Below are 24632 nucleotides of genomic sequence, written 5' to 3'. Positions count from 1 at the left end.
AAACTGTAAAGGACTGGATGCTTCTGTCCTTTACAGAAGTACTTTTTGTGGAATATTCTTACCTTTTTTTAAACGGCGTTGAATGTTGATTATATGTGTAGCTGTTACTGTCAGTTGCTATGGCAACGAGACCTCACGCGCAGAGCTGAAACAGATAGCGAGAAAAGCGAAGATTACGAGTGGTTTTGAGTGATTCTTCAACGTTTTTTTCTGTGTTATTTTCCTTTTAGGTGGCGAACTACCAACTAAATTAATAATACCTACATTTCCAGGTCTCATTTTGTTAACGTAATACCGCGTTAGCGCGGCCGGCAAGTAAAAGAATCCCTTTCGCCATCCAGCACTGTGCGCATGCGCGAAACTTCCGGATGTAAACAATATATTTTTTTTGTATTGATGCTAGTTTTTGGTTTCCCCCTGAAATTTAAATAAATAATGATTGTTAATCTATTCTAATTAAAATTAAATTGATATTGATGGATCAACTATTTATAAGTTTAGTTGTTTGTATTATTCATGTTATAAGATGTCAGGTGGATAAATTAATATCTTTAATATGTAAAATAAATGTTTTGACATCATGCTAGATGTTGTAAGTATATTTTTTAACATATGCAATAAAAAAGGGTTAAATAACATATTTTCTTGTCTAGTCATCAGATAAAACATCAAAACATAAGAAATAAGTGAAGAATTTGTCACTGTAGATTCTAACTTTAACCTAAGTCAGAATTTCAACTTTGCACTTTTTGAGTATTTCTTGCTTTGTTGTCGTCTTGCTTTCTGTTTTGTTGCTTCATGAAGAGCCAAACTCTCCATTTTAATAAGCGGCCGAGCCTTTCGTCTCAGCACTGAGACTGAAAGACGCTGCCGTCCGCTGGCGTGGGCTCCATTGTTTCCTTGAAAGACCTAAGTGCCACTCTGGGTATTGTTTCCACTGAAGGGGAGCGCGGTTGCCACGGAAACCATAGGATGCCCTCTCATAGGCTATGGGTTAGAGAAAAGGCAGGGCCAAAGACGGAGTAAAAAAAAGACTTAAAAGAAAAAAAAAGAAGATTCTCAGACTCAGATTTGTTTCTGTTCTTTTTGTTTCTGTGTGGTTTTGTACCAACAAAATTTCTTGGACAAAGACTCAAGGAGGTGAGTGTAGGGATATGTGTATGTGTGTGTGTGTGTGTGTGTGTGTGTGTGTGTGTTTTGCTATTTCAGTCTTAGAAGAACAAATTGATGACAGAGAAAATTGTTTGTGTTAAAAAGCTGCTCGTTTGAACCGCAATTCATGGAAACACTGATCAGTTTTGTGTAATCTGTGACCCTCAGCCTTTGGATTACAACAACTCAGCAGGATGAATTCAGAGACTTTTTTGTTGTTTTGGCAGAGATTCTGGAAGCCGGACGCGATGCGAGTTGCTTTGCGGCCTCGAAGGTGAGTCATTTCTTTGAACACGACCAGAATCTGATACAACTGGATCCCATTAAGATCTCTAGTCTTCTCACAGTTGTGTTGGGCAATATTGTTTTTAGATTTGTGAAGGTCTTTGAATCTCACCTGGTTTTTATGGAAGAGGATTAGGGCCAAATAAAGAATACATAAATAAAATACTGGCAATTTTTTTTTTCTCAAATTTTGATTTTTTTCTTAGATTTCTGATATTCACTCAGTTTACTTTATTTATTCCTGAAGGTAGATTTGATTTCCAGTGGTAATCAAAATTTTGACTTTAATCTCAGAATTCATACTTTTTCTGAGACTTTTGATTTTCTTTCTCAAAATGTGACTTTTTCCCCCAGTGGTTTTATTTTTTTTCCTCAGAATCTTAACTTTGGTCTCAGAATTTTGACTTTTTCCCCTCATATTTCTGATATTAATGTCAGGATTCTCAGAGTTTTGATTTTTTTCTTAGAATTTTTTTCTCAAAATTTTGACTTTAAACTTAGAACTCTAATTTTGTCAATCTAAGTCAAAATCCACATGAGTAAGCCGACCTCAATACACAGCACAGAATTTTATTTTGTATTCGGACCAAAAGTGAAAAATCAGGGACGAGTGTCAACATTTTGATTCTCTCTCATTTTGAGTTCGTGCTGCGCCCTCTAGTGGCTGCTTGGTGCTCTGCCTGTGCGTGTCTGTGGTCACCCTGCTGCTGCAGAGCCTCTGGGTGCCACCTGAGAGGACCAGGAGTGAAACTGCTGCTGGGAAGTCACCTGATGAGAAGAGTAACACACACACACACACACACACACACACACACACACACACACACACCCTGCCGCTCTCCCACACACACCCAAGAACAGTTGAGCAGAAAATTTGGATTTGCAGCTGAGACTTTCTAAACATACAATATAAAATGTTTGATGTATTTTTAAACGGGCAGGATTAAAACCGGTTCTCCAAAGTGTTAGGTGAAGATTTGTACACAGTTCGCGGTGGGTCCTTACGCTCATTTATCCTCCTTCGCCTGACAGCTGTGGGTTTGTGGTCGACTCTAAACCAAAATACTGTTGTGTTGCTGATCTGTTTCTCCAACGAGGAAAAGCATGAATGATGAAGAGCTTTGTGTTTGAAACAGAGAAACCAGTTTCTGGTGTAATGAGGATGTTTTTGATCACACTGGGGAGCTTGTCACGTCCAGATCTGGTTCATTAATTTAACAAGTTAAATGTAAACCTGTTACTGTGGAAATGAATTGGTTTTATTAAAGGGGAACTTTTATACAAAGTTCACATTTTGTACCTTTTTGCACTTCCATTTGTTTCTAAAAACAGACGAAGCACTTAAAAAAAAAATCCCAGCAGTTTTATGGCAATGGGTTCACGGTTTTTGGTGTCTGGAAAATGTTTCAAAAACCTTCTAATGTAATGTCACAAATCAGCAGGCACTGTGCCGTTACCTAGCAACACCAGCAGAATTCCACCCGTTACCTAGCAACCAAGCAGAGTTCCAGCACATTTGGTCAGCTGGTTTTACTGCTGTATGTGCTGTACAATGGCTGCTGGAAAAGACAAAATGTTTTGTTGTTGACTCACCATCCAGAAACCACTTGCTGCATGCTAGTTGGTTGCGCAGGAGGCTCCACTTCGGCTTTTCAAACATGTACGGTTTGCGCATCTGTTGGGAACCATTTTCCTGTCCAAAACGTTGAACTGGGGTGTGTGGCCAGCGGCAGATTATTTGGATCTAAAGTGATAGAGGCCCTAAAACAGCAAAATAGGCAGAACTGAAGAGACTAAAATATAATAATCATATTGTGCAAAATGAACATGTTTTGTATAGGCCATAATCCATCCTAACCTGTTAAAGGAAGCATAATAGTTCACTTAAACAAAGAAAATACATTTGGTTTTTTAAGCTATTAAGCTCCTTAACAAGTTTAAGGAGCTTAATTGTGTGTAAAATACTTCTCCACACTGCAAAAACACAAAATCTAACCAAGTATTCTATTGGTCTCATTTCTGTTGCAAATATCTTAGAACACTTTAAATAAGACAAAATTAACTTACAAGTAACTATTCAGCAGCATATAGCAGCTTGTTTTAGGCTCATAATTCCTTAATCTTGATGAAAAACTTCTGGGCCAAACCCAGCCCGTTGCCTAGCAACCGGTTCTAGTTCCATTGGCAAATTATTTCACTGATAAGACATTTTTATAAGTGGAATAATATGGAAGTGAAACTAGAACCTTTTCATCAATATTAAGGATTTTAATGAGCTCATATTTCTGCTGAAAAGTTACTTCTAAATATCTAAATATAAGATATTTGTACCAGAAACTAAACAAAAACACTTGGTTAGATCTTGGTTTTAGCGTGCGTGAGCTATTTTCAGAACATTTAAAACACGATGGACTTTTAACATTTGAACAAACAAAATGGCTTGTGTGAGAAACTGAAACATGGTGGCCACTAGTGACTCACAATCTCTGGAAAATGATATTTGATCCAAACATTCCCGTCTTTTTTCGGTCCTATTCTACGAAATTTGTTTCCAAGAGACAGTGGAACCCACCGCTGCTCTTCGGCCACAACTTCGTGCGTTGAGTTGCCCACCTCAACTTGTGTACAAAGAGCCTGTCAGAAACAGGTTTGTTGGAAATTTCAGGCGACACATGAAGGAAAAACTGCGACAGAAAAGACGTTGATGAATGAGCTCCAATTTATCACCAAATGTCTTTTCATTCTGTCTCTGGGAGAAATTACAAACAGATTTTCAACTTAACGTTGGTTTTTGAAATTATTTATTTCACTGAAAACTTGTCAACAAGACTTCAATTCAAAAACACAAAATCTTACCGAGTACTGTTGGTCTAACTTCCAGTGCAGATATTTTAATGAAATAAGACAAAACTATCTTTGAAGCTCCTATATTTTGATGAAAAGTTACTGTTAACGTAGCTTTGTATTGTTTCAACTGCATTAAGCTACTTACACCAGAATTGGACCAAAAATACTTTTCAGTGAATCTGTTAAAAGAAACAGCAGTTACACTGCAAAAACACAAAATTTCACCAAGTAGTTTTTGGTCTAATTCTAGTGCAAATATCTTAGTGAGCTTAAAATTATACAAAACTAACTTTTCAGCAAAGTATAGGAGCTTATTTTAAGTAAATAATTTCTTAATATTAGTAAAAAGAAACGACTTGTCCATTGGCAGATTATTTCACTTGTAACTGGTAAAAATGTATTGTTATAAGTTAAATAAGTGTGATTACTGTCTGTCTGTTCTTCATGTTCCAGGCGATGATTTTCGCTTCCACATGCTGGCGGTTCGACTGGAGGCCTTGAACGCTCAGGTGCAGAAACTGAGCAGTAAGACAGATAAAACCCAGGCCAACAGGAATGATCTCAGTTTACTGCTGCAGAGGTACATTTCCCCTCAACATGTCAAGAAAAGCCCTTTGAAGGAACTTATTTTGTATTTAATCCTGTGCTGCACTAGTTTTTGCTGTGTTTGTTTTCAAATGTTGTGGTGAAAGTTCTATTATTATTGAGAGAAAGGTTTGTATTAGCTTGATTTTTAATTTTCTTTGCTTTATCACAAAACATAACATTTTTACTGTTTTATGTGTCACAGAACGACCTGCTAACTTAATTTAATTTTATAAATCCATGTTGTCAAAAGCTAAAGCCTCTACTCCAGTGTGCACCTGTCAAAATGACCTCTGACTCACTGAAAAAACGTTTCTCTTATTGATAAAAACCTGATTTCTAAAAGGAGACATCAGTCACAGTAAAGAGGGCTTCATTGTTTTACGTTTTAAAGTTTAATTCAATTCATTGTGAAACAGAAGCCCCGCCCACACACAAATTTGGCAAAATCAAAAAGTGGGCGGGGCCAACTGACACAAAGGGGCGTGGCCAAGCGGCTGGGTGAGTGGAGTAATAGGACAAAAGACGCACTGTTGCCAACTTGTTGCTTTATTTAGTTACTTTTTTTTACTTCTTGCAAAAGCCACAATTATGGTGGTTATTATTTCTGTTACTGGAGATTTTAATGGTGACAACAAGTGAAAGAATCAGTTCTGTCATGTGGGAGAAGAGAGTGTCATCATCAACCAAACTTTTCCATTGTAACCAATTGGAAAATCCACCTGCAGTAGCAACCATTCAACCTCAAGAGGGCAGCACTGAGATGAAATTAAGCTCATTTTCATGAAAATACCACAATCTGCATGGAAATATATAGATAAGGATTAATTTAGACAATTTATCTGCAAAAAAATAAAGTTATTTTGGGGATTAGTTATACTTCAAATTTGCAAGTGGGCAATTATACAACCGTAGATCTTCGAAAAGCAGAAGTGGAGCCTCCTGCACAAGCAACAACGATGCAGCAAGTGGTTTCTGGATGGTAAGTCAAAAACAAAATGCTTGTTTTTTTTCCAGCAGCCATTGTACAGCTCGACTTGAGTTGCTAGGTTACCTAAGAGGGGTTGCTAGGTAACTGTTGCTAAGTGCCAGTCAAATTTGGTTCAACAATTGGGAGGTTTTTGAAATGGCTCATTTTCCAGATGCCAGAAAACATGAACTTTTTGGGATTTTTTAAGCGTTTTGATTGTTTTTAGATCATTTCATTTGAGACCCAAACAAACAAACAAACGAAGCAACAAAAACTCACCATCTGTGCCACTTACGTAACTATCGACTGTTCCTGTGGGCTTCTGTCTGTCTTCCAGCTTCAGACAAGACCAGCAGGGACTGGCCCAGCTGGTGGAGACGGAGCTGCAGAAAGTGTCTCAGAGACTCGACCAGCTCACCCTTCATCATCATCATCATCATCATCATCATCATCATCATCAGGCTTCCACTCCACACATTTACATCAGACCGTATAACAGCACAGGTCTGAGTTCTGATGATTATTTATTTAGGAAACAATTCATTCATTCATCATTCAGTTGGAAATTCATCTAAGTGTTTATTTCTACTGGTCAGAATTTGAGTGAATAAAGTGTATTTATTTATTCATAAATATTTTTCAGATGTAAAATCCAAAAATGTAGAAAGCATAAATTAAGTTTAGGTTGAATTTATAACCAGAACTTTTAGTTTTTGAAACACTTTAAGAAGGAAATTTGAAAATGTAGCTTATTTTTTATCTTAATGTGAAAATTTACGTTAAAATTCATCCTGAAATGTAGAAAAATATCTCCTGAAAGTATTCATACCACTTTAACGTTTTTATGACTTCCTACAAAAACACTTATTCTGAATTTTTATGTGACAAACTAAAGAAAAACGGAGCATAAATTGTAATAGAGAGGAATTTTTATTTTACATTTTTAGAAGCAATAATTGACAAAGTGTCTGTTATCATTCAGTCCACTTTTATTAGTAATACAAATAAAATCCAGCCCAGCTAAAAACTAACTAAACAAATACCTGCAACAAGAAAATGTGTTATTTTTAAACATCCACCATTTTATTTTTATTGCTGGTTTAAAAGCAAAACTTTTACAGAAAGAGAATGGATGGAAAATAATTAAAAACACAAAGTTCCCAAACCAATTACAGGAAAATTATTTTGTTTCCTTCTCATTAATCAAAACGATTATTCTGATAAAACGTTTGGCACATTCTAGTAATCGATTAATTGTTAACTTGAACTTACAGATTCAAAAAAGACTCAATTTACTGAAATAACAACATTCAGAGCAATAATGAAGCCAAAGCTGCACAAAAATCCACATTTTCCATTTAAAATTCCTCCAGTGTTAAAGTTTCAAATCCCCTACAGAAAAACAACAAAAATGCATTTTAGGCAATAAAATATTTATTTTCTTATTTAAAAAAGGAAAATAATGATTAATTTATTTGCATCTTTTAATGTATTTCTAATATTGCTTAGAAAAGACTTATGTAACAATTCAGATTAACTGATTACTAAAACAATTGTTGGTTGTGGTCGTATTTAAAACAATCTGATCGATTCAGATGATATGAGACTGAAATGTTTTCTGATTTCTGAAACTTTGTGTTTTTATACTTATTTTGTTATTTTAAAGTGTTTCAGCTGAGAAAATGAGTGACTGTTTCAAAAACTGTAAACATCTCAGCAGCAGGTTTAAACCCAAAAGAAAACTGACTTTACAGCCTGAGGACAGGTTCGCTACAGCGTACGAACTGGGGGTCAAAGGTCAGTGGACTCAGGTGGCGTTTTAAGACGAAATCCTGAAATAGACGTTTAAAAAGTCCCAAAGCGGAAAAACGTTTAACCAAACATCTGCTGCCCTGCTGAGACTCTTTTACCCAGGGTTTGGTCATAATTAATTATGTTTATTTGTACCTTAAGGAGTATTTTTACCAGGACTCCATAATACTTTTACTTGAGTAACTTTATTATGAAGTACAGCTGCTTCTACGTGAGTAACATTTCTGGATTTTCTACCCACTGAATGAAAAACAAGTTTAGCCAAAATTCACCACTTTTTGTTAAAGTTTCATACGTCTTATATTGAAAAAAAAATTATTTGGAAAATGTTTCTTTTGTTTTATTTTGTAGGGCCACAGTAAGAAAATATTTTTTCCAAATACTTATTTTATAATTATGTTACCTAAATGATTTTTTTCAATTTTCATCCTTAAAATACCAACATTTCCACATAACTTCACTTCTCTCATTAGTTACATCTAGTGAAGTAAGTTTTAAATATTAAATGATGTTTTCATCAGTTACTCTGTACTTCAGTTGAGTTTTTATCAAAAACTTTTTACTTTTACTTGAGTAAAAACATGTTGAAGTTTTGCTACTTTAACTAGAGTTTTATTCTGATTAATATGTGAGCGTGCAGAGCAGAAACATGCATCCCGCAAATATTACCTCACACCCATAAAAAAGGTTAAAAAAACACCGTATTACCCAGGATTCCTTTCACCAGCTCGTCCACTCGTACTTTGTTTCTCCAGTAAGGAAAGTCCCGCCTCTCCTGGTTTTCTTATCGTTTTTCTTTAGTTTTAAGACGTTTCTTTACAGTCACAGTTGTGTGTTTTGGCTGTGGCTCCCAGTGTAAATGGGGATGTTTGGTAAGAAGCAGGTGTGTGTGCGTGTGTGTGTGTGTGTGTGTGTGTGTGTGTGTGTGTGTGTGTGTGTGTGTGTGTGTGTGTGTGTGTGTGTGTGTGTGTGTGCGTGTGTGTGTGTGTGTGTGTGTGTTGATTGACGTTGGCTGGAGATGCTGGGCGGTTTACGGGAAAGCGGCTGCGATGCCAGTCGCAGACATGGCAGCGCTCATGCACTTCTCATTCAGGACGTTGTTTATCAAAGTTAAAGCAATCGCACAATGTTGCTTTTGTTCCCGTCTTCCCTGCAGGACTTAATGAGAAGTGTGAGGTGCCGACAGATCCGGCTTACCCAGCGTGTGCAGAGAAGGTGGAGGTGAGAGGCTGTAAAACATTTACTCTGCAGAGTTTTGTAGTAAAAGTGTTTTTTATAATTTTGAAGTTTGGACAATCATAACCAGCACAGTTTTTACATTTTGTCACATTACAGCCATGATTTTATTGGGATTTTTTGAGGCAGATCAACACAAAGTGAACTGTGAACAAATGGTTTTAAATCTTTTTTTAAATCTGGAAAAATTTGCTGGACTGAATTTATAAAACTTTTTTCACTCAAAGCATTTCTCGCTACAATTATCTATGAATGTCAGAGATTCATACTAAACATTTATTTAGCAAGTTAATTAGTGAACTAAATAAACTAAATATTCAGCGAGCTAAACATGTGGTGAGCTAAATATTTCGTTAGTAAACAAATTTATAGTTTAGCTTTGGGCTAAATATTTAACTTGGTAGAAAAAAAAATTTATTAGCAAGTTAAATATTTAGCTTCAAACTAAGTATTTAGTCTAGTGATAGTTATTTAGTTTACAAGTGAAATATTTATCTTCAAATTACAAACTTAAATTCAAGCTATTTATTTCACTGGCCAACTAAATATTTATTTTTGGTGCTAAATATTTAGTTTGAGTCAAATATTCAACTTGCTAAGTAAATATTTAGCTTCAAGCTACATATCTAGCTTGCTTCATTTGAAGCTAAGTATTTAGCTTGCTAACTAACTATTTTGCGTGGAGCTAAATATTTAATTGTGGTGTTGGACAATCCGCTTTAGTTTCCATCTTCCATGAAATCTGACCAACTTCCCATTACATGCTGAACAGGAATATCCCCACATCATGCTGCTGCCACTACCATGTTTTGCTTTCGGCAGCATTCATTGTTCTGCATATTTTCCTCGTAGTTAGAATTTCCCCTCGTTGCAGAAGTATTTGAAACAATGTAAACAATCCAGATAAAAGCTGATACAATTCTTTATCCGATTAATCATCAAATGATTAAAATAATCGCTGGTCTCCGTCGTATCTTTTATATTTTCTTGTATAAACTAAATGCAAATATTTAATTCAGCCTTTTTGATGTGTCTGTGGCAGTTCCTGAGAGCGCGGTGGCAGTCAGACTCCTGTTACGCTTTTTACGGGGTGGATGGCTCCACCTGCTCCATTTTGGTGTATCTGAGTCAGGTGGAAGACTTTTGCCCAACCCGACCTGGGCGGAACCACACAGCAGCATCATGGCGTCACAGAACTCCTTCTTATACGAAGCAGGTATTTCTATTCAAGCTAAGATCCAGTTTACAGATTCATAGAAGATGTGGAGTTGTTGTTTTTTTTTTGTGTGTGTCTTTTGGTTTGGTAATTCGCAGGCCTCCTTACGGGACTCTCTCAGTCCGCTATATGAGGTGATTAGCAGCAGCAGCCCGGCGGTGAAGTTCATCCGGTCCAGAGTGGAGAGGATGTCTGAAAGTTGGATTTGGGCCGGGAGAGGAATGAAGTCGTATAGGAGCAAGACGGTCTCACCTCAGATGAAGGTGCAGTTCGGATAAGGACGGACATTTTTAGCACATGGAGGGCAAAAAAGGCAATTCTTTAACTTACCATCCATAAGCAATAGCCGCGCTGCGCTGACAGAACAACTCTGTGAACTAAATGAAACCTGGAGATGTAGATATTATTCATTTAGCGCAGTGCGCCACATCCAGCGGGAAAATAACGCAGAAAACCCGTTTAAGAGCAACTCAAAATCACTCATATCCTTTCTTTTTCTCGCTCTCTGTGTCTGCTACGCTACACGAAGATTCGTTGCCATAGCAACTGACTGACAACAGCTCCGCTTGCGTATCAGGATTCAACACAATAAAACACTCAAACATTTCCCACATACAGAACAGAACATTCATTCCGTTACAGTTTTATGTTTTCAGGCCTGATGTTTATTTTGTGATTATTAATAAGTGATTGTTGTGGTACATTAGCTATGCTTCTATTAGCTAAGCTAACACAGCTGTGGTTGATTAGCTAATTTAAACTCCTGCTGTACTGATGATCTATCACAGAGCAGGTGTGTGGATCACCTTTCTTTTATTTTTTATTTTTTTTAATTGACACAGCAAATTCTGCAGCACATCTACATGTTAAGTTGTCAAAGTCAAGCTAGCATAACTGACCTACTTCCCTCTCTCTTGCTATTTCTGTAATTAAAACTCTGAATGCCATAGTCTTAGATCTTGTTATTACTAGTAATTGTTGACAGTTAGTAGTAAAGAACTGTATCTTTCTTCTTCTGTATATCAGGTGTACGTTTAAGATTTAGCAGCTAAAACAAATGCTGTCCTTCAACACACAGAACATCTGTAAAGCACAATAGGAGGAACCGTAACTGTACAGAGGAATCTTTGGTACCATGAATAATCTCTCTCATAGGTGCTGCTTTATCTGGGCGCTCTGGCTGGAGATGCTGGTCAGCGTTTTGAAGCGATGGTGGACCGAGGCGGTCCTCTTGGAGAACTGGTCCAGTGGGCCGACCTGAGCGCCTGTCTGACCATCCTGGGACACAACCTGACCTTCAGCACCTCACAGCGTCAACTACACAGGTCACACCTCTGCAAACACGACATGATCATCTTCCTGTAGTTAGCGCCCAACAGTTGAGAAAATGAGCTAAAACTGAAGCTAATCTTTCGTATCAATATGGTTGAAGTTAGCCCTTTAGCATTAGCTTCAGCTGAAAAGCATGTTGGTGTGGTACGTTAGCAGAACTAATGAATACGATTAATGCTAATGGGTTAGCGCAACTGCCTTTTTAGCTCGCGGTGCCCATCAATGCCTTTTGCCAAAGCTTTGTTTTAATGACTGTATTTAGTATTTATGTTTATTTTAATGTAATCCTCTGTAGATCTGAAACATAATAAGGGTCTCGTAGGTTTGTCTGATTAAAACACAACATTATGCTGTGCAGTTATTTTTTCCACTTGATTATCTTTGTCTAGAATATTTGTGTATGTGCTGTTAGAAGATTCTCTGTCTCACTTTTCAGACTTTTTTAATAAATCAGTTTGCTTTTCAACATCCTGAAAATGTCTGAACTACACAACATTAACAATGTCGTTCCTTTGCTGTGACTCGTCCAGACTGATAGGTGCAGCTCCAGGTCAGGGCAGCTGTCCAATCCAGAGACCTCTCACCTTTGACCTCATCTATACAGATTACCATGGGCTTGCCCACCTCCACAGAGCTATGGGACTGGCTTTCCAGCATTACCAGTATGAACCCAGTCTTCTCACCACAAAATTAGACACCTTATTAGCTGCCTGCTAGTCTTTTGGTGTGTGATATGTTTGAAATAGATGGTTTTGAAATATAAATAACTGTTTATGTACCATGCTAGGTGTCGTTTCAGGATCCTGGATTCATTCGGCACAGAGCCGGCCTTTAACTTGGCCAGTTATGCACATCTTCATGGATATAAAACCCTGTGGGGCAGCTGGGGGCTCCAACCTCTGCAGTATATGACCATGTTCCGTAAGTTAGCATCTCTGAGACAAATGAGGGCCAAACACTCACAGACTGTGGCTTTTATTAAGGAATGACAAGAAGAAATTCGTTGTTAAAGGAAAGCCGTAGGAAGTTCTCAGTGGTGGCTATTCTTATGCTAACCTGCTAACAGTAGAGCTAAGTTTTAGTTTAGCTCTTTTGCTAACTTTGAAAATATTTAGCGCACTTAGCTTCCCCCAAATGAATTTTCCTCAGGTTCTCTCTCTCTTTGTCCTACAATAACAAGAAAATAATCGATTGCTCATTGAAAGCTACAGGAAGGCCTCAGTTCACTTCTGGTAAAGTGCTAATAGGAACTATTTTTCTTTTGGCTTCTTTGCTAACTTTGAACACGTTTAGCACACTTAGCCCCCCCTTAAATCAATCTTGTTCTCACAATCTGTCTATTTTTCCCTCCCCAATAGCAAGAAAATAATCTATTTCTGAATGAAAGCTGTAGAAAATTCTCAGTTCTACTAAAGTGCTTATAATGGAGCTAACTTTTAGTTTAGCTCTTTTGTTAACTTTGGAAACATTTAGCATTCTTAGCTTTTCCTTAATGAATTTTTCCTCCTGTTCTCTCCCCACTGACTTTATTATTAACAAGACACTTTGTTTTCTTTCTACAATTCAACTGTATACAACTTTTTGATGGTCTTTAAGTAGAAATTAAATACGTTGAAGCTACAAAATGCAAAAACATTTAAGGGGACATAAAAACTTTTACAAGGGCTATTCTTCTATTTATCTTCCTATGATGCATTTCACTGAAAACTTTCATTCCGACATTTCTGCTCGCCATCATTCCCGACCTGCCAGAGGATGGAGACGAGCTGGAAGCAGTGAGTGGAGAGACGCCTCTTCGTTTGTCAAACTGGAACGTTTTGCTTATTTATCCTGCGGAGCGGAAAGAGAGAAAGCTGCTTGTTAAGGATGTGGAAGAAAAAGAAAGAAAACGCACAGTGATAACAAAAATCAACAGAAATGTTGCTTTGCAGAAAGCCAGAAAAATATCAACAGAGTCAGAAAACCAAAGTTTCTTCTTTCTTCTTCGTTCCATAACAACCTTTGACCCTGACAGGTGTCGGCGATTAAAAAAGATCCAGCAGGAAGTTTTGTTTTGGATGAATCCTCCTACCATTCCTGGCGAACTCTGTGTAAAGTAAATACTCATCTCCAACGCCTTTGCTGCCTGTCCAAACACCCGGCGCTTGGATTCAAAGCTCCTCTTCCTGCTGACAGGATTGATGCTGCATCGTTTGCTTCCAACAGATTATCAATTTAAACGCTCCTTCGCTTGATGTCGCAGTAAACACTGTCACCAATGGCGGCCAAAAGGGATTTTATGTAGTCAGATAATTTTTTTTATGCTTTGTGTTTAACATTTTTATTCTTGTTGTTTTGGTTTTTGAGTTCAAAGCGAGTAAATACAAGAAATATCCAAATAATTACTTTTCAGAAGTCGACTTGTTAGTAAATAGATTCCAATAAAAATGTCGCTTTTCTGTGAAATTAGTGAAGAAACTGTTGGCCTGGTAAAAATTAACACTTTTCTTTCTGAATTTATTTAGTTATAGAAAATAAATTTTGTCTGTCAATGAGTTGCTAAATGTTAAATTGCTAGGCTGAATGTAAAAAGTTTTGGCACTAGGATGAGGAGGTTTTTTTTGTCCGGATCTAAATTGGTCTATTAGTACGACAGAAACACGAGTCGCGTGTTCCAAACCCGGATGTTGACACTGGCGCAAGGCACGAAGAAGAAAACAACAGGAAGTAGTTAGAGGAGAACGGCGCTGTATGGTTTTTTTTATAACTTATCGCGTAAACGACCTTATTACGAGTGATTTAAATTGTGTTTTTTATTTAACAGAAGCACGGCAATTACAAAATTGTGTTTTTTCGGTATTAGCAGGTTATTGACAAAGTTTTGCGCGCATTTGTGATGGAAACGCAGCGACTGTTTCCTGTCATCTTCAGCTCATACTCCTGATAACTCCTTCCTGGGCTTCGTTGGTGAAGGTGCGGTGAAGACGAACGACGAGTTCAAGCCAGAAACCTACAAGAAAGACAACATAGCAGTCGTCTACGGCAAACAGGAATACATGTGGCAGGTAAAAGGATTTCTGATCACTAATATTCAGGAAGATTATGGGGAAAAAATCTATATTTTTTGTCCTGCATTTCAGAACGTGCAGCTCTTGTACTTTTTGATAATTAAGGCTCAGACATGATGAAAGACAAGCATTCGATTTTTCAGAAAAATTTGCGCGCAAAACTTTGTCAGCTAATCAGCGGAAAACGACTGAGAAGGTTTCCTGAGAATAAATCAGTTGTGAAGCAACTAATAAATGCTAAATTTGAACTTTTTCTGCGTTCAGTAAGTACTACTAATATTAAATATTCAACACTCAAGTGATTTGGCACTATACACATAAAACCTGATGTGAATTTCTGCAGGGTAAATCTGACTATCTGGAGGTGATCAGCCAGGAACTGGAGATCCACGGCACAGTCTACCAGCCTCCAGGACGCGCCTCCAGTCTTCCCAGTTTCGTCAAAAACCACGGACTTTTGTCTCAGGAAAACTTCCTGCAGCTTCTCCGCAGAGCAAAGGTGAGATAAAAGAAAAAGAAAAAACCCCACATATTCCATACAGAAAGTATTTGTAAAGTCAAAAAAACACCAGTGCAGGAGTTTTGCTGCCCCCTGCAGGTGTTTGTGGGTCTCGGGTTTCCCTACGAGGGTCCGGCTCCGGTTGAGGCCGTCGCTCTGGGCTGCATGTTTCTCCAGCCGCGGTTTGACCCGCCACACTCGTCCCACAATGACGGCTTCTACAAAGGCAAGCCCACAACGAGACAGGTAGGTCAAAAACCCAGAGGAAAAACTTTGATTCAGTTCATAAAGGGGCAGAATTGTGTAAAATCTACTTTTATTAACTTCATGTTATGAAACAAACCTGGAGTTTTACTTTGACTCTTTCATGCTTGTTTGAGAAATTCTTTAATCTCCATGGCAACCATGGAGATTAAAGCTTCACTTTTGAGGCTAAGCCCCTCCCCCTCAGCTCCTTCAGACTAGCCAGCAGCAATTAGAAAACGCCTGGTGAAACATCTGAGCTCGTTACTGGAGAAAAATGTTGGCAAAGGGATAGTGGAGGAGAAATGTTGTGATGACTTCCTGGAGGCGGAGTTTCAGAAAAAGCAAGCGTTTCTTAAAGAGACAGAGGCCCAATTTCAATGCATTAAAATGCAAAGTCAGTTTTTTCAGTAATATTTGACATGTATACGATTTTTATAACACTTGGAAGTTATTATAGTTACTTATTTGTGCTATGAAATGGAACTATGTGCCCCTTTGAACCCCATGTCCCAGACACTGGGGGCAGATTTTAGCTCTTTTTTCCCTGCACTCATTGCTGCCCCTCCCTTTAGTTAAACGTAAACATATCTGGTAACCATGGCAACGCCAGACTCTTGGCTAGAAGCTGATAAAAAAACCTTTTGAGCATTTGAGTTGAGCATCAGTGACCAGAAACCTTTATCAAAATGGCATTGTATGGAGCTCTGGTAGTGCCAAACAATCTTGAGTATATATTTATATATGTTTGGTTTTTTTCAGTAAAATGTGCCTAAATTTCTTCTTTAATACATTGGATTTCCAAAAAATGCACTTCAGTTGGAGTTAAATATAACAATTTGTTATTATTTTATCATAATTACATTTTTTAAAAAATGAATTAAAAAAACCTACTTTTTAAAATAAAAAAAATTTGGTAGATGAAACAACCAAAAAACCCCCCAAAACTTCAGACTTTTCTTGTCAAAATTCTGATTTTAAAAAGTCTTAAGTTCTGAGAAAAAAATCTGAATCTTTTTTTTTCAGTGGCCCTAATATTCTTCCATATTTTTATTTATTTTTTTTTAAGTTTTGGAAGCAAAAACCAAGGAAATTCCCGGTTTTGTAGATGGGCCAACCCGTGCCAAAGGGTTTATTGTTTCACTAAAACTTCTGTAAATTTACATTGTTCACCTCAGCTGCCTCAGTCTTTGCACAGGTAATGTTCACAGGTGAAACTGTGGTTTCTGAAAGCTTTTAGCTTTATTTATAATGTTTCTAAAAGATTTATGTGATGTATAATGCAAACAAAATTCTGGTCAGGAACAAAAAAAAAATTCAAATTATCTTATGTTCCATCCTCATTTTCTTTACTTTGGTGCCAACATTTTTAAAATGAAAGTTTGCTGAGAAAAACTAAATTATTTTTGATTATGTTATTTTAAACTTCAGAAAACCCAAAATAATTTTAAACTGTAAATATGAATTAGTCTGGATGTTTTGGTAAAAACGGTGAATTACTTTGAATGCCAGATCACTTCACAGCACCCGTACTCTGAGCGTTTCGTCGGTAAACCGTTCGTTTGGACTGTGGACATGAACAACCGGACGGACATCAGGGAAGCAGTCCAGTCCATCCTAAAAACGAAGGTAACAAAGAGTTTGCTGACCAAACATTATAGTTCATAGTTCAGCAGCTAAACAGTTCATTATGAATTACTTTACGTTTCTTTTTAAATTAAATCTTTGAAAACACCTAAATTATGACTCCATTGAGCTTCCATATTGTTTAATTTCCCCTTTTTCTCCTTACTGTTTTTATCTCCATAAAGCTTTTATAATTTTGCTTAAACTGTCAGAAAGCAAAATGGTTTTGAAAATGTAGCTAAGGCCAACACAAACGTTCTAGTATTTTTCTTTTTACCATTAGTTTGATATTTTTTAGTGTTTTTGCTGCTGTTGCTTTGAGTTAGCAAACAATAAGTTTCCGGTCTTGTTTGGGTTTTGGTCCAGTCGTCCCACATAAAGGTGTGTTTACGTGTTTTTCCAGGTGAAGCCGTTCACGCCTCCAGAGTTCACCTGCTTGGGAATGTTGGAGCGGATGCGCCGTTACGTCACTCATCAGGTACAGAAACAACTATTCACCTGGAAATTCAGGTTTTTGATGTTAGAAATCAACATTGTAGGTCAGTTTTAGCTTTCTTATGACGGAGTTCATACGGTGCTTGAAACTGTTGAAAACTGGATTCATTTCTGTATAAAGTGTTTGATATTTGTTCTGCACAGTTTTGTAATAAAGTGCATTTTAATGTTTGATTAAAAGCATTTTGCACATTTTGAAACATTAATTATGGTAGAAACCAGAAATTTTCAGACAATAAATAAAAAAGTAATTTTTTTCTTGCTGTTCAAAGGTAAATTATGACAAAGTTTTAGGGCCATGCTAAGAAAAAATTTTATTAAGATAAAATTGTGAATAAAGTTGAAATAATATTGAATAAAGTCATAATAATACGACAATAAATCCATCATATTTTAAGAATAAAATCTGAATTTATGACTTTATTCTTGCAATTTTATTTTAATTTTTAATTTTTATTTTAAATAATATGATAGAAGTTTAAAAATTATTTCTATTAAAAGCCAGAAAACTTAGCAAAATCAATTTTTAGAAATTCTTTTTGTGAATTTTCTTTTGTATATTTAGTTTAAGGATTTAGTTTGAACTGGAAACTTTCAGCATTTGTTTGGATTCTAATGTAATAAATATTTATTATTCCTAATTTGTCAATGATTTTTTTGTTCTTTGTAATTGAAATAAAGTTTTTTTTATATTTAATATGTTAAATTTAGGTATTTAGTTTTTTTTTTTGTTGTTAAATTTGTGTTTTTTTTCTCAGACAAGACGTTTCAAAACGTAACATTTTGTTTTATTTTAGTTCACTTCCAAATCCTATCAATAAGGCATTATTATTAGCAGTAATAAATTAATTGAAACAGGTTTTTTTTAGTTTATTTGTATTGTTATTATCTGTAAAACTGGTTCTGGAAAAGTTTGAAAACTGACCTTGAAAGTGCTTGAATTAACAAATGTTTCCAGCTTTCTCATTGTTGGCTGCAGAAGAACTGAATATCCACTAGATCTTCTTCAGCTAACACTATAAAAACGACTAAATGCTCGGGTTCGCTCGTTGTCAGAACTTCTGTGGTAACTCCACGGCTGTGTGGGAACCAGAACCGGTTCTGAGGGTTCTTCTGGGTCCACTGGGTCGGTCCTGTGTGGAGGTGTGTCAGCGCTCCGCCCTCACCTGTGACCCGGCTCTCTTTCACCGCCTCAACAGCCCCGACACGTTCACCAGGTGAGGAGTTTCACTGCATGGGGTGTCCAAACTGCGGGTTGGGGGCCATTTGTGGCCCTTTGACTGAATTTTCATGGCCCCCAAACTGCAATTTGAGAATGATATAAAGTTGCATGAAAGAAGATGGAGACTTTTTATTTGTAATAAGGGTAAAAAGTTTTTGTTTTAAGTGGATAATGTTAACAACAACACAACTTAACCGATCGGGTCGAGGTTCTGGAGCCGGAATCACATCATCGTAGAGAAAAAAACTTTTTAATCAAAAACGTGAGTTTTTGTTCAAAATAGGCATGTTTCCATCAAGCAAGTTTATCTGCGTAGTTTCAGTTTGCGCAACTACAGACACGATGCAGGTTAGTGTTTACATCCGGACAATACAAGACGCTTCTTTTCCTCGCCGTCCGCAGCGGCGCCGTTGCGGTAGAACCGTTAACTAAATGCAACCCGGAGATGAAGGTGTTAGGCAACATGCTACAGCGTTGCCTTAAATGCTGAAATAATGCAGAAAAATAATTGAATATCAACTCAAAACCACTTTTATTCTCTCACTCTGTGTCGGCTACGCTACACATAGACCCGTTGCCATAGCAACTGACAACACCACCATTTTATGGTTCAGGATTCAACAACAAAAAACACTCAAATATTTTCCACACAAAGAACAGAACATCCAGTTTTTAGACTTCTGTTTATTTTGCGATTATTCATAAGTGATCGCTGTGGTAGATTAGCTACCGCTGCTATTAGCTAAGCTAACTAACATAGCTAGTCAGATGATTAGCTCTTTTGAAGACCCCCTCTGCTGATGATCTGTCAGAGTTGGTGTTTGGGTCACCTTTTTTTGTTTTTTTTAACCAAACTGAAACACACCAAATTCTGCAGCACATCTAAATGTTAAGGTTGTCATAGTCAAGCTAGCATAACTGACCTAATTCCCTCTCCGTCACTTAATCTTAAAATAAAACCTTCCCCTGACATTTTCTAGTTGTTGTATTGACAATCAGTAGCAAAGCACAGTATCCATGTTTCTTTTATACATTATGCATAGATTTAAGATTTAGCATGTTATGTTGACAACATAACAGCTAAAACCAATGCTAGTCATTGTCGACAAGCAGCTGACGATGAAAGAAGTCAAGATGGAGCAGAAATACTCAGGAACTTTTGCTTGTTTCTCAGGATTGGACTAGGCTGCTCCAGCTTGGTGCAGGAGGTCAATCATTTGTTTCCGTCTTACAGCCCTTGGGGTCGGCTGTGCGGCCTTCAGCAGGAGCCTCTGCTGTTCAGCTGCGCCGGATCGGACTCGTCACATCGTAGACTATGTCCCTGTAGAAGCCACCATGAATAAGCTTGGGCTTTGATTAGGACTTTGAAAGAACTCAGGAAAAATCGTCAGCCAGAGGGAATTCTGACAAAGATTTAGAGAATTTGTCAGAATCTATCTGGAGGCTGGATTTGACCGAATCAGGTAAAGGATCTTACACTTGCTATTAATACTCAGGAAGCAGATTTTTAATCAATGTATGAAAGTTTTCTATAAGTTTTCGAAACATGTTCATTACATTTTTTCCCCAAAATTATTCTTTGATTATGAGATTTTAATCTGGTCAGTTCTACCTATTTTGAGATGTTTTAGGGCTCTGTCACTTTAAATCCAAATAAGCTGCTCCCGGCCACACCCCCAACTCGGCAATGGCTGCAAACAGATGAGCAGTTGTACAACCATACGTCTTTGAAAAGCAGAAGTAGAGCCTCCTGTGCAACCAACAAGAATGCAGCAAGTGGTTTTTAAGCGTGTTTTCAGACCTGAAAGTTTGTACGACTCGCTTTGATTTGAGACCAAAACTGCAACATCTGTTAAATTTTCGGTTCTCATTTCCTCCACTGTGTCAAACCAACCAAATCCTTTGATAAACCTGTTCCTCTCCTGGCCAGTGGAGGCGCTGCACCAAGAACCACTGAACCAAATGACACCACACACCTCTGAGAAAGACACTGAGCGCAGCTTCCTTCTTTACAAAACATAAACCAAAATGGAGTGGCTTCAGATTTTAGCAGTTGGAGAATTTCTCTTCACAGATGCATTGGAATCGCACCAGAGTTCACTCCAATCGAACTGACCAGAGTTCGATTTTTTTTGGGTCTGATTTTGCGCTCACATCTCCCCGAAAGAACCAGACTTTCTAAGCAAACGGACTAAAGTTGGATTAAAGCGGATTAAACAGGGCTGGTGTGAATGCAGCCTAAATTGTAGGTCAAAATCAAAACAGCAGCCATTGTACAGCACTAGAGTGTGGATTTATTGTATTGTTTATCATTTATTGTGATAAATTTCTCATGATAAAAATGTTGATTTATTGTCATAATAAATTCTAAATAATGATTCTTAAAACCTCCTGAAACTGTCCATGTTGTTGGGATTGTTTTTTTATTTTTATTTTTTCTTCACTGGTTTTGCAATGAGAGGATAAATAAATATCAATAAATTTGAAAATGTGATTAAATTACAGTTTCCGTGTTCAGTTTCACTCTTCCTCTTTATGTGACTACTGTCCTAAAGAAGCGGATTAAAAATAGGAATGCTTTTCGAAGAGCAGTTTCTGGTCACAGACGTACAGTTACCAAAAAATAAATAGTTATTATTGTCGCCATGGTACCACAAAATATCACAATAAAACTTTAAGTCCGTGTCTCTCACCCCCAGAACATGCATGTAAAAGTGAAACTTGTGGACCAAATGTGCTTCAGTTCCTCTTGGGTTGCTAGGTAACGGGCAGGGCGTGGCTGTGGTTGCTAGGCAACAGCGCAGAACCCTCCTAATGTGACTTAAAGGAGCAGTTTCATGTGTCTTCCAGGCACATGTAGCATCACAATAAAGTAGCTATGTTAACTTCATGCTGTGCACTGCAAAAACACAAAATCTTACCAAGTAATTTTGTTCTAGTTTCTAGTGCAAATATCTTAGGACATTTGAAATAAATAAAAAAAACTAACTTAAAAGTAATTTTTCATCAAGACATAGAGTCTTCTTTACAGTCAATATTTCCTTAGTATTGATGAAAAAGTGCTACTTCCTTTGGCAGATAAATTAACTTAAAACATGGAAAATATATTGGAATAAGTGAAATAAACTGCCATTGGAACTTTTTCATCAGTATTCAAGAATTAGATACTTAAAGTAATGTACTGGTAAGTTAGTTTTGTCTTATTTCAAATGTACTAAGCCATTTTCACTGGAAACTAGACCAAAAATATTTGGTAAAATTTTGCTTTTTGCAGTGTATATATCAAATGTGACCTAAAACAAATTTTACTTTCCAATTTAACACTTAAAATCGGGTTTTAGAAGCAGTTCTGCTTTTAAAGTTGGTGAAATTTGAAAAGTTTTCACAGCTCAACAGTTGGTTGTTGGTTCTGATTGTGTCAGTCGGTTTTTTCCGTGGCAGCGGTTCGGTTTCCTGCCGGCCTCAAAGCAGAGCGGCTGACAGGCTAAACGATGAGGCTTATTATCCGAGTGAATCACGGATAACCTTTGGATATCTTCGAGTGGTTGCAGCCATGTGACAGTGATTATATTGTCAGGAAAGCCAACGGTTCCCAACCGTGTTTAACTTTCTAAACCCCAGAGGTCGGTTTGAGTCCAAGTCCCCTGCTAGGAGGCAGAAAGGCTGATTGTGTGTTTCCAGCGCCTATTTAAAAGTCAAGAGGTGACGGCACAAATTATGCTTTCTTGAGTTATCGAACTGGAAATAATTCAGATCATAACAAATTACTTATTTTGCTCACGTATTATCCCTGATTATGACCTGCAGCTTTCAGGGTCTTCTCCAATAAGTGGAAACATGCAACCTTTATTCCAGTTTTACTGGAATTTAATTAATGAATTAATTTTTTTGTCTTTTTAAAGTGAGCATTTCCTTAGTAACAGGGATTTTCTCATCCTCGATAACATCAAAAAGAACAGTGATGGGCTGCTGCGCTACAAGGCGCAGCTGTTAGCAAAGAAAGGTCCAAAAAATCCCTAAAACTGCATTTATTTTAGGTGTGGGAGTTTTGTTCTCACTTGGAAACGACTCTGATTAATGCTGACTGGCAGAAAAAGACACATTTTCTGTCTCATTTCACTCCATGTAACCAAAATATGTTGTCACTCAGGAATTAGGCCTCTCAGTGTCGCGTCAGCAAGACGAACTGGGTGAAAACATTATTTCAGACGACCTCCGGAGAATCTGGGGATTTTATTTGGCCGCGTCAGAAGCAAACGTTGCCCGAACGTCTGAAGCTCCAGAGACGACAGAGTTTAGCTGCAGCTGTGGGAAGAAAAAAGGGAAATCTGGCTCCGGGAGTTTCTCTAGAACGAGGGATTTTTGTGGGAAATAATGTGTCACTTTCAGATGAGTCACATTAGTTTATGAGTTACACGCTTTGTGCCATTTTAAAGGCTGTGGCTCTTTTCCCCGGGATTGATAGCAGAGAGTTCAAACTAAAGGTTCAAAACCAGTTCCAACCACAACACAGAGAACCTGAAAATTTTTATTTTCTGAGCTTTTTCTAGCAGAATTTCAATTTTTAAACTTCAAAATGTCCAAGGTTTTTCTAGAAAATCTTTGATTATTCTCAAGATTTATTTATTTTTTCTAGGAAATTTTCAAACTGTTGAAACTCAGAAATGTTCTTGTTTCTTTTCTCAAAAGCTTCTGAGATAAATCTCAAAATGTAATTTTTTCTAGCAAATTTTTGACTTTTGAAATTCAGAAATTTTGAAGGTTTTTTTAAGAAACTTTCAGAAATTAAGCTCAAATTTTCTGAAATTTTTGGCAGAAATGTACGGTTTTCCAAATGCTTTTTTTTCTTAGAAAATCTTCAACTTTAAAAATTTCCTTTTTTTTCCTGAGATTAATTAAACTTTTTTGAGTGTTTTTCTAACAACTTTTTGACTTTTCCGATTCAGACATTTCCGTGTTTTTTTCAAAAAAAGAGAAGATTTCTTTTGCCAGAAATCTTCTCCTCTTTTCAAAGTTTTTTTTCTTTAAAATGTTCAACTTTTCAAGCTCAGAAAGTCGTCGTTTTTCTGGAAAATTTCTGAGTTTTTTGGTCCTTTTTGCTACTCTTTTTAAAAATATATATTATTATTTTTCTCCTTACATTGGCCCAAATACGCTGCCGTACATCCCTACTTTACAGAAGGAGAGGCGGCGTCATTGAGGGGTTGCTGAACTCCAGTCCAGGAGAAATTTCATCCTCCGACCTCGAAGTGGTTCCTCTCTCCACCTGAACCAAATGAACGACTCGTTATGAGGCCTTTCAGAGCTGCGTGACTGAATGAGGGAATCGAACCGTTTCATTCTGGTATGTTGGGGGAAGTTGCAGGTCTTGGGATGCGTTTCCTCTGACTGTCGCTGTAAAACGTGTCTACATACCTCTGTTTACCACATTCCTAAACACGGCCGAACCGCCTGACCCAAAGACAACAATAAGCCCCACCACTTCACAGCAACGTGCTGTAAACATGGAGGACTCTAAACTCGGCTCAGCGGACAGGAAATCTGTCACTGATGCCCAAACAGCGTGAGACCAAAGCAGTTTATCTGTGCCAACTTTAAATACAGCCTTTATTTGGCAGGTGCATGCAAAGTTCTGACTATTTTAAGCAAAATCTTTACCAAAGCCGCTTCAAATTATCTTAGGAAAGTGTCCTACTGTTATTCCTGATCTATTTATTCAGCCAAAGTTCTGAGGCTGAAGGAAATTTTGATTTTCACAAACTTTACTAAGCATATGGCGAGTTTAAAGCTGCAGTATGTAAAAAAACTAACTTCCTCTTTCCTATCTGCTACGCTGCAGCTAGCATAGCCTGCTGTGAATGAACCAACACAAATGTCAAATTTTATTGACATTTGTGTTTGTTTAGTTTACAAAACAACCAAGTAAATCATCGCTTCAGATGAAGTAATCACATATTCAGTTCTGTGAGACATAAGGGCAAGAATTAGACAAATAACTGCTAGGAAATCAAATCTTAGAGCGATTACAGTTAGCTTGTAAAGTATAGAAAAGAGTAGATGGAACT

At 37.2% G+C, this 24632-nt stretch overlaps 1 protein-coding gene across 1 annotated transcript; it reads left to right on the top strand.

The window, feature by feature from the left end:
• Positions 1-1054: 1054 nt before the first annotated feature.
• Positions 1055-21020, top strand: LOC122822726 (alpha-1,6-mannosylglycoprotein 6-beta-N-acetylglucosaminyltransferase B-like). Its single transcript, XM_044101585.1, has 18 exons — positions 1055-1140; positions 1380-1426; positions 2099-2217; positions 4738-4864; positions 6177-6343; positions 8808-8872; positions 9930-10103; positions 10202-10366; positions 11259-11428; positions 11966-12097; positions 12223-12356; positions 14346-14479; positions 14826-14981; positions 15081-15227; positions 16737-16853; positions 17254-17328; positions 18402-18562; positions 19742-21020. The coding sequence occupies exons 2-18, from the start codon at positions 1401-1403 to the stop codon at positions 19908-19910; spliced, it is 2238 nt and encodes a 745-aa protein (XP_043957520.1). The 5' UTR covers positions 1055-1140; positions 1380-1400; the 3' UTR covers positions 19911-21020.
• Positions 21021-24632: the final 3612 nt, after the last annotated feature.

Source organism: Gambusia affinis, linkage group LG20 (genome assembly GCF_019740435.1).
Source record: "Gambusia affinis linkage group LG20, SWU_Gaff_1.0, whole genome shotgun sequence".
Taxonomy (NCBI): domain Eukaryota; kingdom Metazoa; phylum Chordata; class Actinopteri; order Cyprinodontiformes; family Poeciliidae; genus Gambusia; species Gambusia affinis.
This window is presented reverse-complemented; position numbering and strand designations above follow the sequence as displayed.